Source organism: Megachile rotundata, chromosome 4 (assembly GCF_050947335.1).
Source record: "Megachile rotundata isolate GNS110a chromosome 4, iyMegRotu1, whole genome shotgun sequence".
Classification (NCBI taxonomy): Eukaryota; Metazoa; Arthropoda; class Insecta; order Hymenoptera; family Megachilidae; genus Megachile; species Megachile rotundata.
Window position 1 is genome coordinate 13,773,240 of NC_134986.1, and position 19,061 is coordinate 13,792,300.

The following is a 19,061-nucleotide window of genomic DNA, read 5'->3' on the forward strand; positions in this document are numbered from 1 at the left end:
GCGACGATTTAAATTATTTGGACTTTTATTTTTTTTTAATTTTGGGATTTTATTAATTTTTAGATTGGGGGTGATTTAATTTAATATTGTAAATAAATTTTTATTTTTATAAATTCGAAAGTTTTATTAATTTTCAGATTGGTGGGGGGCTGATTTAATTTAAGATGATTAATAATAACTTATATTAACTTATTTAATAAATGAATTATAATTTATAATAGCCGTGTCTGATTAGAATTTATGGTAGTCATATCTGATTATAATTTATAATAATCATGTCTGATTAGTATGAATATTATTCATATTTGATTGGAATGTATAATATTCATGTCTGGTTAGAATGAATAATATTCATACTTGATAAGAATGTATAATATTCATGTCTGATTAGAATTTATAATAGTCACATTAGATCGACTCATCAGAAAAAGCACTTGAAAGACACTTTTACGTAACCAAAAACATTCGTTCGGCTTTGAACTTCATCGGAGTATCTTTCGTAGACGATAGTGTTTTCGAACCGATGAATTTGCGGGGCAGCTTTCACGCGATTCGATCGTCAATCACGCGGCTCCCGTTACAGGCTGAAGAAAACGCGGAAGCGAACAAACTCCTAAGCGCTTGTTTGTCCGACGATCAGACAACTACACCTGGGATGGGCATCAAGCATTTTAAAACCGAAATAAACACGGGACTCTACTGTGGACACTCCTTTTAGATCTTTTACAAATTTAAGAAAATTGTCAGACCTCTCTTATTGCGTTAGGTTTGTGTTTAAAGTACTATACATGTGCCGCCATTTTGAATTTCCATATTATTATCAAATGAAGTGCATCATTACACAAATCATGTGGATGCAGATTAAAATTGTGTTTACAATATAATGTAATAGCAGTTACAGACTATTATAAGTTATAGATTATTACAATTTATCAAAAAAGTTATAAAAAGACATTCCGATAATCTCAGATGCAAAAAGATGTACAGAATTATTTTACATACTTCCAACGTTATAATAATATTAAGGTATTAAAATGAAAAAGGCTTCTATGAATATTCATAAATGCGGAGCCGTTTCAATCGTGATATTTAGCACTATTGGGCAACAAGTGTTTCAATGTCTTCAAGGTATTAAACTTTTTACAGACGAACATTGAAACACTCCGAGAGAGCACTTTAAGTGCTGAAACGAACATCTGCGGTTGGTCACCGCCCCCTTGCGCGATGAAATGGGTGCTCCAACTCAGACAGATCCAAATCGAACGATCCCCTCAATTGCTCTCAATCGTCCCGTCTCCTCTTCGTTTTTTTTCTTTCTCCTTTCCTGTCTGTCGTAGAAAAATCAAAGAGCATCCTCATCCGACGATTTCGTAGCCGCCGGCTATGTTTCCTGTTCGAACGCTCGACTTTCTATGATTTACGGGTTATGCCGATCGATATGGATGGTGTTAGAAATATTGCTGTGGATGGGCACCGGAGCTCTTATTAATCTTTGAGTTATGATCAATAATTTGAGTATGGTATTTGCTAGGGAAAATTGCGATGTGGATGAGTGTGGAGATAAGTATACGTTCAGATTTTTATATTCGTGTTTGGTAATTTTGAAGTTTGAAAGGTGGAAATTTGAGGGTTTGTGAATTTGAGGGGTTGACGATTTGGGGGTTTGAGAATTTGGGAATTTGATAAATTTGGGGGTTTGAGAATTTGGGAATTTGACAAATTTGGAGCTTTGAGAATTTGGGAATTTGACAAATTTGGGAGTTTGAGAATTTGGGAATTTGACAAATTTGGAGGTTTGAGAATTTGGGAATTTGACAAATTTGGGGGTTTGAGAATTTGGGAATTTGACAAATTTGGGAATTTGAGAATTTGGGAATTTGACAAATTTGGGGGTTTGAGAATTTGGGAATTTGACAAATTTGAGGATCTGAGAATTTGAAAATTTGACAAATTTAGGGGTTTGAGAATTTAGAAATTTGACAAGTTTGGAACTTTGAGAATTTGGGAACTTAACGAATTTGGGGGTTTAAGAATTTGGGAATTTTACAAATTTGGAGGATTGAGAATTTGGGAATTTGACAAATTTGGGGGTTTGAGAATTTGGAAATTTGACAAATTTGAGAATCTGAGAATTTGGAAATTTGACAAATTTCAAGGTTTGAGAATTTGGGAATTTGACAAATTTGAGAGTTCGACAATTAAGTACTTTCAGATATTTGAGATTTGGAAATTTAGGAATTTAAGAAACTTGGGGTTTGAGCATTTGGGAATTTAACAATTTTGAGAACGTTACAAATTTGTGGATTTGAGAATTTACGCATTTGATAATTTTGAAGAAGTCAGAAATTTTGAAATTGAAATTTGAAAATTTTGAAGACGTCACAAATGTGGAGACGTTATATATTTCTGCAATTATATTTTTGACAACTTGAGAATTCAACGATTTGAGATCATTGACAATTTGATGATCTGACGAATTTTACAAATAGTTATCAAAAGACCACTTAACGAAACAGTTAGTCACAGGAAAGCGATAAGATTTGCTCAAATGTTACATAAATAGAAGTTTCTCACGATTTTCGTAGGAAATAGGGGAACACCAGAACGGAAAATGTTCAGTTCAACCGGATCTGATAATCTCTGACTTCTACAATCAGAGACCGTTCAAAGCGGGATTTATCGTGCAACGTATCGTTCTTCCCCTTGATTAAAATGGCTGGCACGATAAAACAGACTTCAAAGTTTATGTTTCAACAATCTTCAGTGCAAACAGTTACCAGAAAACCAAACTGATCATCATGTTTATTATTTTCATAGATTTCTGAGGATTTTGAAAATTTTGGGTTTCAAGATTTATGGGATTTTTGAGTCAGAGATTATGGAAACTTGGAGAGTTGGATATTAGGACGTTTGGGGGTTTGGAGATTTTGGGACTTTGGACATTTAAGGATTTGAAGATTTAGACATTTAGAGATTTAAAGATTTAGATGTTTAAGGGTTAAGGATTTAGTGATTCAGGAATTTCTTGATTTAGGATTTGGGTTTTGAGATTTGAGATTTATGGAATCATTAATTTCTGGCACCCGAGAATTCTAAATTAGGAATGTTTAATAACTCCTAACTTCAGATCTTATGAATTCCTAGATCAACCAATGCAGGATTTGGGGATTATACTTCTGAAGTTGGGAACGTATGTATCAGGGGCGTAAGAGCTACCTAGAGCTACCATTTAAAAATCTATATCCAAGATGTCTGATCTCAAAATTAAAAATCTACAAATTTGCAAGATCAGACATTCCTGACATCAACCACCAGACATCAAACAATACATGTTACTTTGGACACTCGATTTGTCAAATAGCATAAAGTAGTGTCCTCAAAAGGGGTATCGATCGAGAGGTATCATCATCGAGCGATAAAATAGACGCAATTGGTTGTTGCAGCGCGAACGGGAGGGCGCCAGTGTCCAGCAAGCCACCCCTTCCTCCGCAGCCACCCCGCGTCGGGGCGCTGAGTTCGAGATCGTCGACGGGCGCGTCGTCGTCGTCGGCGACGGTGTGTTCGTCGCGCCGACGCGCGGCCACGGACCTTGGAAATCCGGCGGCCATCGAGATGGCGAAAGCCCGTGCGATGCAGGCCGCCCAGGAGCGCCCGGTCGGCCTGCTCGAGACCGACCTCGACGAGGCCGTGCCGTCGACCACGAGCACCGCCGCCTCCACGAACAACGCCGCCGGCAAGAAGACCAGGAGTCTGCTCAATCTGAATCACACCTCGACCGTCCCGAGACCCAGGCCAGAGCACGCCCTCCACGTACCCCAGTCGCCAGTCGCCGCTTCCCACAGGAGCCCCCGCGACGACGACCCCGCGTCCACCATCAACCAACGGCCACACAAATCCATGGAGTTCCTCCTCGACAAGGAGAACCTGCATTTCGTCAAGGTCAGTGCAACCCCTTCCTTTACCCGACTAAATTCCTACGTTCGAAATCACCTACGTCGACATTACGAGATCTACGTATTTAGTGTGTCGGAACGATGTGTCGATATGTACAGTAGGGATATGGGAGTACAATACGAGAAGCGGGGACCTCCGCTATTTGCACATATCCTTTGTCGAGAATACGTGACGTGTCTAATTACGCCTTCGGAGAGTTTGAAGGTTTACTCGCTTTGTTTTTGCGAATCCCTGTATTTACGGGTTGTAGTTCCTTCAGGGTATAGATTGTTCCAATGTACGCGAGTCAATACTTTAAATTGTTTGTCCGCACCACTTTTAACCGGCTCTGTTAATGCACGAGTGTTACTCTAGTTTTTTAACTAAAAGTATACGTGTGTTCTACGGAAGTTATGGTTTGATCGTAATATTTCTGGGAAGTTGGCTAACGGCGTGACTTCTACCCTAATATTTTTAAGAACTTGGCTCACGTATGGTCACTTTGTCTCAATATTTTTTAAATTCGAAAACTTTACTCTCTTTGACTTTAATATTTTTTAAGTTTGAAAGACTTGACCTGCTGTAATTTTATTTATAAAATTTGTTACATTAATGGGACTTCATTTAGATTGCTTTAACTTCAACCCCAATATTTAAAAAATTTTAAAACTTGTTTTATTTCATTATATATTAAAAAAGTTTAGACTTGTTTTACTTTACTATGGCTTTAACTTTAATATTTACAAAATTTAAAAATTTATGTCATGATTTCAACATCAATGTTTTCAAAATTTAAGATACTTGTACTTCACTATAATTTTACTCCAACATTAAATTTAAAAGACTTGTGTCGATTCACTGTAACTAAAATTCCAATATTCAAAGAATTCCACAATTTTAACTTCGACTACTATGTCTTTAGCCTCAATATTTGAAAGATTCAAAAAACTTGATCTACTATGACTTCAACCCCCATATGTTACAAATTCTGCAACCTGATCAACTCTATGGCAATTGTAATCCCAATATATACAAAATTTAACAGTACTTACCTCACTATGTCTTTGACCCTAATATTTAGAAAAAATTAAGATTTGCCTTACTCTAGTGTTCAACCCCAATATATTAAAAATTTTGAAACTCGATTTACTCTACTGTAATTGTAATTCCAATATAGAAAAAATTGAGTAGCCTTATCTGACTGTGTCTTTAACCTTAATACCTTAAAGAATTAAGACTTGACTTACTTCACAGTGTTCAACCCCAATATACTAAAAATTCTAAAACTTGATTACCCCACTATTATTGTAACCCTAATATCTGAAGAATTGAGCTATCCTTGCCTCACTATGCCTTCAACCCCATACTCCAAAAATTAATTTGACTTATTCCACAGATTTCAACCCCAATATATTAAGAATTCTAAAACTTGACTACCTCACTACCCCACTTGTAACCCTAATATCTGAAGAATTTAACTATCGTTACCTCACTATGCCTTCAACCCCAATACTCCAAAAAAATTAACCTGCTTATTTCACAGTGTTCAACCCCAATATACTAAGAATTCTAAAACTTGACTACCTCACTACCCCACTTGTAATCCTAATATCTGAAGAATTTAGTATCGTTACTTCACTATGCTTTCAACCCCAATACTCCAAAAAATTAATTTGACTTATTTCACAGATTTCAACCCCAATATACTAAGAATTCTAAAACTCGATTACCCCACTGTCATTGTAACCCTAATATCTGAAGAATTGAACTATCCTTACCTCACTATGCCTTCAACCCCAGTACTCCAAAAAAAATTAACCTGCTTATTTCACAGTGTTCAACCCCAATATACTAAGAATTCTAAAACTTGACTACCTCACTACCCAACTTGTAACCCTAATATCTGAAGAATTTAACTATCGTTACCTCACTATGCCTTCGACCCCAATACTCCAAAAAATTAATTTGAATTATTTTACAGATTTCAACCCCAATATACTAAGAATTCTAAAACTTGACTACCTCACTACCCCACTTGTAACCCTAATGTCTGAAGAACCTATGTCTTCAACCCCAATACTTAAAACAATTAAGCCTTGCCTCCTCAGTGTTCAACCCCCATTTGACCCAACTACACCAAGTGTTTATAAAAAATATTATATCGATAAAATATGTGAATAGTTAGAAAGTGTGTTGCGGATCGAAGAGTGAAAGGGTTAATCCCGTGACTGGCACTTGTCGAGAGTCTAGGACGGTCGATTGGTACTCCAGGGATCACTTCCTGCGAGAGGTTTTTTGCAGTCCCGGTACTTTGAAGGGAATTTGCGTCTTCTTGGAAGCATGGGGAACGGGGTCGTGACTAGGAAGGGTTTCTCGAGTGCGACAGAGTCAGGGGGTTAATTAACGAATCGTTTGATCGACGTTTAGTCGAAGCGTGTTGGTAGCATATGGTGGCGTTTTCGTGGTTGTGGTGAAGAGTTCGTTAAGGGTTGATGGATTTAATAGTCTGGGGATGGATTGTTTTTTTTTCAGAGACCATTTGTGTGCCAAGAATACTAATTGTGTGTGCCGGTTTGCCTCGGGTTGTTTTTGGCGAGAGCGTTAATTGTTCCGTACACACGTTCGAATTTTGATTAAGGCTGAATCGATGATATAATTATTCTTAATCAACTTTGTGCGTTCGGTAGAGAATTTTGAATAAATACAAAAGTTTGCACTCAGCTCATAAGGCAAACAAGATTATTTAAAGCAAAGAATTTGTGAAATGAGAGAGTGTCAATACAAAATATTAAATCAAAATAATTTACATAAAAGTTTTATTTAAAATTACACGAAAAGTTCTTTTTTTACAGAAATTAATTACAAAACATGACTTTAATTAAAATTTAATGAACTATTTAATGTTAGACAATTTGATGTTAAATTGAAATTTAGTCTGATTAATTCAGGACGCAGAAACAGATTAAATTTTGTTGTGAAATGATTATTTAAGTCTATTTAGAAACACTTAGTTTGACATTCAATTAAAGTTTAATCTGATATACAAATTAAACTAATTGGCGAAAGAGATACGAGTTATACTAATTTAATTCAATTCAACCAGAAATTAATTAGCTATAGGAAGTCCACATGTTCCTATGTTGCTTTTGCACTGGAACAAATGTGTTAAATGCGATAAACAGTTTGCAATCTACTGTGGTTAATTAGCTCTTCGATTTGTTATATTTAAGAACCTATAATTTCAATTTGACATTTTAAACATTCCAAATTTTAATTATTCAAAATTTTCAGATTAAAATTTTCAGATAAAAATTGCACATTAACTGTTAAACAATATTAAGCTGTAAACTGATTAATTTTCCTAAGTTAAACTTTTGATTAACTTTTTCTAATTAATTTTCATTTAAGAGTCAATTTGTATAAATAATATTAACAAAACTATTACACAGTTATTTCGATCGAAGCTCAAGCTTAAAATCGACAGGTCATAAGCGTTATTTTGCAATACCTTTATGTCATCGAATCGTGTCAGACTTTCTATGTTTCGGTGTCGGTCATTGATTGCTGTAACTGGCAATCGGCCATTTTATATTAAGAACACCTGCGAATGGGTTTGTGAAGTCATTTTCATCAAGCTTCGAGCTTCGCACTGGTATGTCAGTGCTATTTTACGGTACTTTTATGTCATCAAATCATATTAGACTTTCTTCGTTTCGAAATATGCTCTTATGCAACCCCCTATGTACTTTTAGATGCAATTATATTTAAATTCAATATTATTTCTTCGAAGAAAAATTTTCTGTCGCAATTGGTCACATGAACTAGTACTTATATTATTATAATTACTTACGAAACTTATTTATTAAATTTGGTACATTTGAAACTTTGGAAATTTAGGGATTTAGAATTGTGAAAATTTTGGGGATTGACAAGTTGAAAATTTAGAGAGTTCGGGGAAATTAGGGTATTTTGGGAATTTGAGGAATTTAGAGTATTTGAGATATTTGGGGAATTTATGGAATTTAGGGAAAAGAATGAACTTGAATTTAAAAATGATATTTTGAACTATAATTATTAAAAATATCAGAGCTGCAAAATAACATTAACGAAAAATCTTGTTGTCTTTAATAAAATGTCCAATTATTTTCAAATAAAAATTTCAAACCCAACAAGATTAATTTCTAAATAATTTATCTAGTAGCGTTAAATTTCAAGGACAAGTATAAAGCACAGCATGCGATAATAATTCTAAATAGAACATCAAGGAAGATCTAACGTGCCAATTCGTTATCACCGAGTAAGGACAGATTAAAAAAATACGTACATACTCTAGCTGACGGTATAATTTCGTTAAGATAATCAGCTTACGAGTCGTTTAAGCCGATAATCATCTAATGCTGATTAATTTTCCTCCGCAGCCACCGGCTTAGTACGCAAATGAATATCTTAAGGAGATATACGGACAGTTATTAAATCTGTCGGATCGAAATATATCAAAGAGGGAAGAAGAATCGCTGGTTGAACAGAGACGAGAGAAACCTGAAAAGCAACACGTTCGATCGAGCACTGATCGCGATGAAGACCTCATTCGGCTTCCCGGACGTCCTTTATAATTTATTCCGCCATTTGTGTACGCTAAACCTATCCTGTGTTCGGCCGTTGCATCCTCCCGATGTTCCATTTAAGTTCATTCTTATTTTTCAAGTGAAACGTTCGGACGTATTAACGTATTTCAGAATTTAAGGTTGTAGAGAGAATAGAAATCAGTTGATATTTCGTCCCCATTTTTCTATCGTCGTAAAATGTGCATGCGGGTAAAAAATGCATGTATATTTTTCCTTTCCTTCTGCATCGGTCATGTAGCGAATAACCGATGCAACAAGGTCAATCGAATGTATAAGCCCCAGTGCCTGTATAATTTATCGTTCGTACGCACGAACTTTTGAATCGGACAGAAGGTTCGTCGAAGTCGCCGTCAGATAATCGCGAGATATCTAACATTTGCATTTTACATGCGCCTACCTACGTTGCCAGCTGAATTTCACATGGATATCGAGCGACAGAGGCAACTCGAATTTCTCTTATCGATTAAGAACAGTGGGAACTTTCACGATCTCGCCGTTTATCCGCGACTTATCGATCTATCGTATATACATCGGAATTAATAGCGACACTCGATGTATCTCTCCTCGCCTCTTTTAAGGAGATCGAATTACTTTGAATTAACGAGTTGTATAGATATCTGATTTAGTTTACTTTGTTTTGCATTCAGGTTTCTTTGCACGAGGAGTGCATTTTGCATTTGTGAAAAGAGTATGTGCAGTCTTGTTGTGTTCTATTGCAGTGGGCCATATAAGTGGAGTATGTGTATCTAGGCAGATGTCAATTTCCCTAGATCACGACATTTATATATTTCAATATCCCTAGACTCCAATTACCTACACCCCCAGTTCTGAAGATTCAAATACCCTAGATTCCAAATTCCCTAAAGCTCAAATTCTCTAGATTCCAATTCCCTAGATTCCCAATTCCCCAATTTTCCAAATTGCTTAAATTTCCAATTCTCTAGATTCCCAAATTCCTAGATACCGAATTTCTTAAATTCCCAATTCCCTAGATTCCAAATTCCTCACATTCCAATTCCCTAGATTCCCAACTCCCTAGATTACAAATTCTCCAGATTCCAATTCCCTAGATTCCCAATTTCCCAAATTCCCCAAGTTCCCTAAATTTCCAATTCTCTAGATTCCCAAATTCCTAGATACCCAATCCCTTAAATTCCCAATTCCCTAGATCCCAAATCTCCTAGATTCCAAATTCCCCACATCCCAATTTCCTAGATTCCCAACTCCCTAGATTACAAATTCTCCAGATTCCAATTCCCTAGATTCCCAATTTCCCAAATTCCCCAAATTCCTTAAATTTCCAATTCTCTAAATTCCCAAATTCCTAGATACCCAATTTCTTAAATTCCCAATTCCCTAGATTCCATTTTCCTAAATATCAGTATTCTTAGATTTCAATATGCAATTTTCCATAAACCTATTTAACCCTACATTCTCGTATCACAGAATTCCCGATTTCTCTATGCACAAATCTGTATATCTTTGATTCCTTAAATGGTTCTAACTTGGCATCCGTGAATACCTAAATTGTTAGATCCACATATCCCCACATCCCCGGTAAAGAGTAATAGCCTCCGACAGAAAACAGCGTCGATAGTGTTCCGCTTTCTCCGTGCTTCACTTCGTCAGCCAACGGAGCCTATTATGCTTGTTCATGAAAAGATAGGTGCATCGATCTAACCGAGAGACGATGATGCTGTCGTCGGTATAATTACTGCGACGACCTCGATGTTCTCTTTCGGTCTTTCTATCCCTTTCTCCGTATTTTTTCACCTGTCTTTCTTGTCCTTTTCCCGTCGGCCTGATCTTGCCGGCATCATTAAGCTCGGTTGCATTTAACAAGACCGAACGATCGGTCCCGTTTGATTTTCTATTTTCTTGCACCCCCCCGATAAACGGCTGTCCTCTATGTACCCTGAATCCTCTATCTAGTTTCGCGACGGATAAACACGATTTGCAGCTCAGGGGATTCGTTCGACGATCCTACAGGATTTTCTTTTGTACCTTTTCTTTCGGAACGGACTCTTTTCTACGTGTTGACTCGCCAACATATCCGAGTGAATTATCGGACTTTCGAGTTGGATGAAATTGGATAGTATTTTTTCGTCCGAACAAGTTTCACGTAAATTGGAATTCGGTGCTGTTGTCGTTGCTCCGTGTTCCTTTGATAATCCTTTTTCGGTCCTGGAATAGTTGCTGCTCGAAATTTTTTAACACAGCTTACTTCCATATAGTTCTATTCAAAAATATATTTCAATAATTCTGTGTTATCTTATGAAGTTTTTAAGTATTGGTAAATGTATGTTTGTTAGTTTGGTGCAGTGAATATAGGAATAATTTTGATACAATATTGTAAGATAGTAAAGCCTGAGAGGTGTATGGAGAACTTTCTACAATAGATATTTCGCAGGTGATGTCCCGAGCCTGTTCTTCCTTTTAACCTGCTTCCAATTTTCGTAATTGTCCATAAATTAGGTCGCTACTTGACGGAGTGTAAGCAAGAGGCACCACCTTTAATAAGGGTCGATAGTTCTAAGGTTAGGCTCATGGGACACACTTCACTCTATGATATGAGCTCCTCGTGGCAGCGAATCAATCGAGTCAGCGTAGTACTTTCAAACCTGAAAATTCTCAAATTTTTGATATTTCAAAAATTGGGAGTTCCTTAAAAAAAATTAAAAACATGAGAAACTAAAAACTTAAAAAATTCAGGAACCAAATAAAATTTTAAAGAAGTTGGAGATCACAAAATCTGCGAAATATTTAGAGAATCGAACAAATTGTTTTCGAGCGTTTCTATCAAAAGGAATCGTGTTGGAGTACGTTTATGTCATACGTTCGATCCTCTCGTTTTTCTGAATACCATCAATCGATGCCGAAGCATCTGTCGCGCATTAAATTCATCCTGAGAATTAAATACACGCACGTGTGCACGCGTGGCAAAGCGACGAAGAAAGGAAGCACTTTCATTTCGAATTCATCTGTCGGAGTGGGTCCTCGTTTACCACACGGCTGTCCCTTTCACACACCTCGATTTATATCCTCTTCCTCTCGAAATCCAGCCTTCTCTCTTTCCTCGCGGTAGCGCGCGGGCTTTTGTTCTAATTAGTCTAGCGAAGAATTTCAATTTACTCGTTCGATCGTTGCACAGTTCTCTTTGAAACGCGTCGACGAGACTCGCGTAATTAAAACAGCCCCTGATGTATTCTTTTTACTCTGCGCACTTTGCAATATTTTTTTTTTTTATTCCTCGAGGTTCACGCACTCTGATACTGTTGGATTTCTCTTTTCTTTTTGCGTTATTCATACTGGCGTAATTGGGATTTTTGTTTGAGGTCGGTCACGTTTTGATTGTCATGCGTTCTATCCTTTGAACGGATATTGCGATCGATCAACGATTCTCAAAATTATCGAATATTTTCAGGTTTTTAGATTTACTTTCGGTAGATCGAGTTTTAGTAAATTTTCAAACTACCATATTGTGTAGGTTTCCAAGTTCTTTCATTTACAAGTTACTAGATAACCGAAGTCGACCAAAATTTTCAGCTCCCTAGATTTCTAAGTTCTTAGATTTGAAAATCCATGACTTCAGAAGACTCTACATTTCCAAACCCCTAAATCCAAAAATTCCGAGGTCAATAAATTTCTAGATTCAAAAATCTCTAGATAAAAAATCACTGGATTCAAAAAATCGCTAGATCGAAAAATTCCTAGTTTCAAGAGTTCCTAGATTCAAGGATCTCTAGATTCAGGAATAAGTAGATTCAAGAATCCCTAGATTCAAGGATCCCTAGATTCAAGGATCCCTAGATTCAAGGATCCCTAAATTCAAGAATCCTTAGATTTAAAGACCCCTAAGTTCAAGGATCCCTAGATTCAAGAATTCCTAAATTCAAGAATCCCTAGATTTAGGAACCCTAAGTTCAAGGATCCCTAGATTCAAGAATCCCTAAATATAAAAATCCCTAAATTCAAAAATGCCTAGATTCAAAATTCTCTAGATCCAAGTATCCCAAGATTCAAAAATCCTTAAATTAACAAATTCCTAGATTCAAGAATCCCTAAATTAAAAAATCCATAGATTCAAGAATCCCTAAATTAAAAAATCCATAGATTCAAGAATCCCTAAATTAAAAAATCCATAGATTCAAGAATCCCTCAATTAAAAAATCCTTCGATTCCCAAATCCATAAATTCAAAAATCCCTAGATTCGAAAAATACCTGTATTAAAAAATCCCTCGATTCCCAAATCCTTAGATTCCCAAGTCCCTAAATTTAAAAATCCCTAGATTCGCAAATATCTAAGTTGTGAAATCTGTAGCTTCAAAAATCCCTAAATTCCCAAATACTAAAATTTCTAATTTCCAAAGTTGCCATTTTGTTAAAACCTTCTAATAAAAAAAATTCCAAATTTCCCAAATTCTCAATTTTTCACATAATATCAACACGTGTTGGTCTCTCAATATATCACCGTATCTGAATTGACTGAGGAAGCTATCCAGTTAGGACGTAACGCGTTACGTCAGATTCTATAGAATATCGGTTGCGATTAGCTTGCATAGAACGTTATAGCGAGCCACGATGAAAAGCGTCGATCGTTTTTCCATGTTGGAAGCATGGTTTTCAGAATAGATCGCGAGCCTGCCACGTTTTTTTACTTCATCACGCAATTCTCCATCGATCGATCAGGCTCGGTGAACGTCATAAACAGAGCGAGAAGAAATTATCATTCTACCATAAGGCTTCGCGCATTAGGCGGACGGAGAGAAGGCACTTCGGTTATGGTCCGTGGTATTTTAAGCGACGCTTATAATTAACACGCGTCCTCGATATTGAATTCGTGGTGGGCGGAAGGGACCTCGAAACTTCGGCTTCCGAAGTAGCACGGCTATCGAGGGAAACTGACAACTAATGTTCATTGATTATACCGAGATGCTGCGTGTTATATTGCATGGACTTCAAACAGCTCAAAGGGAGAGTGAAATGTATTCCTCGGGCGAACTTTATGAAATCTGTGATTATATCAAATCCAGAATTCACTGTTCTCTTTTGTCGTCAACTTCTGGACGTTCTTAAAAAATTTATTGATCATCAATAGGAAAAATGGAGTATTTCTGTTTATTACAGAATTACAGTGTTCTCTTTTGTCGACAACTTCTGGACGTTCTTAATAAATTTATTGATCTTCGATAGGAAAAATGGAGTATTTCTGTTTATTACAGAATTTATTGTTCTCTTTTGTCGTCAACTTCTGTACGTGCTTCTTAAAAAATTTACTAATCTTAAAAAAATGGAATATTTTTGTTTAGTATACTATCGTTTGACTATTTTGCTGATAGAAATAACCTTAGAATGAATGTGGTAATTCACAGTAAGTTACATGGTCACATAAGTTATTGAGCCTTGAATAGTAAAGACATATTTAGTAGACCTAACAAATAACTCTAATAATAAGTTTAGCAAATTTATTGTTCCTCCGGTACTTTTGCGATAATTGAACAAGGACATAAATGTACTGAATATTTGTCAATATGCACACGAATACCTCATCGATTTCCATTTTCCCCCGAATTAAAAATGCAGTTACGTAGATAGATATAGCTCGATCCGTGCATCACTTTTTGACATACGTTCATTAAGAATTGATCAACGTTAATACAAGCTAATAAAACATGTTCCGAATTTCATTAAAATCGTGTCCCTATTTGTACATAGCTGACTTTTGTATAATTGTAACAGAATGAATTTCACAACGAGGAGAATTATTACAGATAATGCAGTTACGTTGTAACTTTGAATCATTAATTGTGATTGATGACCAAGTATTTCATATTGCAGTTATTAATTATTAATTTCATTAAATATACATGATACGGTGGATGTATCATGTATGAACTAATATAAACCTGAAGAGCGTATCGAAGACTGGTCGCAGTGTTTTATAATGAAAACGTAATTTAATTACTAATTAGCGCGGGTAGTGGTTAGATAACAGGTAGAGTGAAATTTAATATTATTTTTGTTAAGAAATTAATATTACATGTTATGTATTGAATATCTGACTTAATATTTAATATTGTTAAATATTATGAGATTGAAACGTAATATTTAGAGATAATTATAGTAAATTTTTGATAATTTAGATTCTCATATATGGATATTCATTCTTAGATCTCAAAATTTCTATATTTTTGAATTTGTGGATATCTTGCATTCTTAGACCTTCGAAGTCTTAGATATCTGAATCATTGTATATTACAAATCCCTGAATCTTTAAATCCTTTTAGTTGTCGTAAATCCATAGCGCCCAAAGTCTCTACATTTCCCAAATTTCCTATATGTCAAGATTTCTGTAGTCACAAATTTATGGACCTCCACATTTCTAAATCGCCAAATCCCTAAATTTCCAATTCCTCAAATCATTAAGTTTTCCAATCTCTAAATTTCCAAATTCTAAGATCGACAAATTCCAAGATCCCCAAATTCCAAGATCCCCAAATCCCAAGATCTCCAAATCCCAAGAACCCTCGAATTCCAAGATCCCCAAATCCCAAGGTCCCCAAATCCCAAGATCTCCAAATCCCAAGAACCCTCGAATTCCAAGATCCCCAAATCCCAAGGTCCCCAAATCCCAAGAACCCCCAAATTCCAAGATCCCCAAATCCCAAGAACCCTCGAATTCCAAGATCCCCAAATCCCAAGATACCCAAATTCCAAGATCCCCAAATCCCAAGATCCCCAAATCCCAAGATCCCCAAATCCCAAGATACCCAAATTCCAAGATCCCCAAATCCCAAGATCCCCAAATCTCAAGATCCCCAAATCCCAAGATCCCGAATTTCCAAAATCCCCAAATCCCAAGATCCCTAAATCCCAAGAACCCCCAAATTCCAAGATCCCCAAATCCCAATCTGCCCGAATCCCAATCTACCCGAATCCCAATCCTCCCAAATCCCAATCTTCCCAAATCGCAATCTACCCAAATCTCTAAATTCCCAAATCCCCAAATCCCAAAATCCCCAAATCCCAAAATCCCCAAATCCCAAAATCCCTAAATCCCCAAATCTCACGCCCCCCAAAATTCCCCACCCCCACATTCCCAAATCCCAAAGTCCTGAAACTCCACCGTCTCCAAATTCCCGCCTCACGGAATTGAATTAAAAAATAAAATACAGTCGGCGATAATTCGTTAGAAGGTTTCTGCGGCGCGCAATGAATTACTGTTCGTCGAATTCCAGACGCTCGGTTGGAAGTCGCCGGAGCGCGTTTTGCGGGAGCACCGTTCGGCACACTTCCGTGGAACGTTCATGAATAAACAATAGAAACTGTTCTTGCACGGCAGCAACAGCATGTGGAGAACCGTTCACGTATCTTCAGCCGCGATAGAAGCGTAGGCAAAATGAACACACGTACCGCGGCGAAAAAGCGTACGAAATCTGCTCTCTCTCGGTCGCTTTACTTTCGTTCCATCCGCATCGCATCGGTAACCGAGGCATTTCCGACGAGCATTAATTTCTGTTCTATATTCCTTCTCTTTCCTTCTGGGCGAAGTCCCGCTCTGCTCGCTGGCCACCCTCTTCCACCATCTGGCTCGTCGCCAATCTCTCCCTTCTTCTTTCTTCCTGTTTTTCGATTTCCTCCCTACTGGCCCACCACCGTCGCTCGTTTGTTATCCCCTTTCTTTCCTTTTACTCTTCCCTCTATCTTTTTCTCCTCGACGCGATTACGTAACGCTCTCTCGGGATGGAATCGTTCCGTATACTTTAACGGTGTCTCTCTTTTCAACTGTCCCATCCTGTTCGTAAACACTCGATCGCGCTCGAATTCGCTAGCCTTGACACTTGTCCGCCAGCGATGAAATTTATCTCCAATGCATGATAGTTTTTAGAGCTAGATTGTTTTCTGGATTCGCCGATGGAATTTTAAGGTAGAATCGCTGCCACGGATAATCGATTCTCATTTTTTTTCACCGGGGATTTATCTTGCGGATTGACGGTGAATAGTTGTCGGGGTTTTAATCGTTTTGATCGAGCATATTGAACTGGCTTTTTTTAAAATGGTTTTTCTTAATTTGGATTTCGATGTAAATCGAAATACATGTATACAGAATTTTATGTAGGTCGGGTGTCGAAAGGAAATGTAGGGAAATTGTTTGACTTTTTTAATTAAACTTCGGAATAACAGAATCTTCGTTAGAATAGTTTGTCTTGTCACTAGTTAATCTTGACTATTATTTTGTTCATTTTGTAAAGGATCAAAATCAATGACATTTCAATATTTCTATGTTAAATACAATTATTATATAAATTTATAAGTATTTATATTTTCTCATATATTTATGTGTAACAAAATTTTTAACAATCAAAGAAAACGTCGATTCAGTTGGATCAACAGACTAAAACGCATTGTTAACCACTTTAACAAGTCCCCTATTATTATCCTCATATTTACCGTATTACGATGGAATTATACTTCTGAAAGTGATAATTTATCAGTGTTAATTGGTTTTCAGCAGTGCGTTAATACAGTTATTCAAAATTATACATCTACCGTACAATAATTTCAAAGTGCACTGAAGAGTACTGAAACCTTGAAAAATTGTTAAAATGAATGATTTTACGTTACAAAACAAAAGAATCGCAATAAACCTAAAATTTCATGCGTTGTAAAACTTTATACCTGAAAAGTCACTCACCATGTCGCGATGGTAAACGTGTAGTGTACCGTGTAAGAACATGTATTATGCCATAAAGAGCGTGATCGGGTCATGTGGACCACAATAGAATGGTTAACCGAACGAGTAGGATCAGGTGGGGGGTCGTAAGTTACTTGCGGGATGTTGAAAAGAGCAAAGGGAGCTGGGGAATTTGGCTTACGAGGTTGGAGGTCGATGACCCTTAGACGTTTGTTGCCAGATCTGGGTTTGGTCCAGGAGAAAAGAGACTAACGATGTAGCTCAGGGGTGAGCAACTTGTCGAGCTAGGAAAAAATACCGATCGTTTTTTACCCTCGCCTATCAATCAATAACCTCCAAACTTTTTTATCGCTTTACGTATAATTTCTGAAATTTGCTGTTTGGAGATTTGGTCTTTGGAGATTTGGTAAGATCAAGAGTTACATATTTAGGAATCTTAATATTCTTTTGAGGAATTCAGATACTACTGCAGTTTGGAATTTGAGGATATAGATATTTGGGAATTTGAGAACTGTAGATGTAGGTTTACGAGGGAGGTTTACTAAGTTTGCAAGTTAGGAATTTGGGGATTAAGAAGTTCGATATTTAGAAAGTTAGGGTTTAGGAATTTCAAAATATTGAGTATGATTGTTCAGAAATTTGCAAGTTTCAAAATTTGTCTATTAATCCGAAAAAGGGTCTAGAAATTCGAAAATGTTCAAACTTACCAATTTCGACATCAAATTTACAAATTAACCCTTAAGTTTCCACAGACACAACAAATCACTTCAATAACCTAATGAACTCTGCCACCTCTCGAATATTAACCCGTTATTTGGTTATATCATACTTGAGCCTCCCTCAATTGTTCTACATCCAACTGGTTCACCCCATTGCTCGTCAAGTGTTCTCCCGTTTTTTACCCGTCCTCTTTTCCCGCTGTTTTAGAAGTTCTCTGTATTGTACGAGCCAGCAGCCATTTCGATTCGCGAGCACAAAGTTAAACGCTGCACCCGTATCTGTTCAAAGGACGATATTTTGGCACCGTTGGTTAACCATCGAGGTGACAGTGAAGAAGTAGTACGAAATCGGCGATTCCGAGTGTCGTATCGTTCGTTTAACAATACCGTTGTCTCTCTCGTTTCGAATCTCTCTGTTCCTCGGGCATGCCGTATTGATCGACGAACACCGACGGTCGAGTCGGCCGAGCTCTCGGTGTTCGACTCCACGTACACACGTCCCTCTTCCGTTTCGGTATTTCGCAATATAATGCATGCCTCTATTCGCCAATCTTTCATTCCGTTTCGTGCTACCTGGCGGATCCTTTGCGCCGTTAGGAAACCTTCTGACAGGGTGCTAGCTAACTGTCCGTTCACCTGACTGATTCGTGGGCCGATTCTATCAGGGGTTCATTTACGAATCGGTACAAATCCTTCATTCCTCGGATTCAAGGTGAATTTTCGGGTGAACTACCTTCTTCGAAATAAAATAGTCTGTGATTTTTTACAGAATCACATTATGGGTAGGATATCTACGAGTTTAACTAGTTTCAGATTAATTATTCCTCGAGTTCGCAGACTTGAAATGATTATTTATAAGTATTGTCTATAAACTTGAAACTGGGAGTTGGGTCATCGATTTTGATAAAACTTTTTCTGACGAACCGAGTAAAAATAAGTCGACCCATATCCCAGCGTTTTTGCCGATGTTCGTTATTTGAGGAAGTTTTTCAATTCTTTGGTTTCAAACAGTATTGAAGTAATACTGATAGAGTTCTTGAACTTATCCTCACATAATCAATTTTTATTTATTTATTTTATTTGGACAA

The 19,061-nt window shown here is 36.9% G+C and overlaps 1 protein-coding gene across 8 annotated transcripts in view; it reads left to right on the top strand.

The window, feature by feature from the left end:
* Nucleotides 1-19,061, top strand: part of LOC100883400 (uncharacterized) — a 109,829-nt gene that overhangs the window by 40,806 nt on the left and 49,962 nt on the right. For all 8 annotated transcript variants that reach the window (XR_013037795.1, XR_013037796.1, XM_076530395.1 and 5 more), the window contains one exon: nucleotides 3,444-3,939. Coding sequence is in view for 6 of the 8 variants with exons in the window: in XM_076530395.1 (XP_076386510.1) it covers nucleotides 3,444-3,939 (496 nt within the window). In the remaining 2 variants the exon portion in view is untranslated. The remainder of the gene's footprint in view (nucleotides 1-3,443; nucleotides 3,940-19,061) is intronic.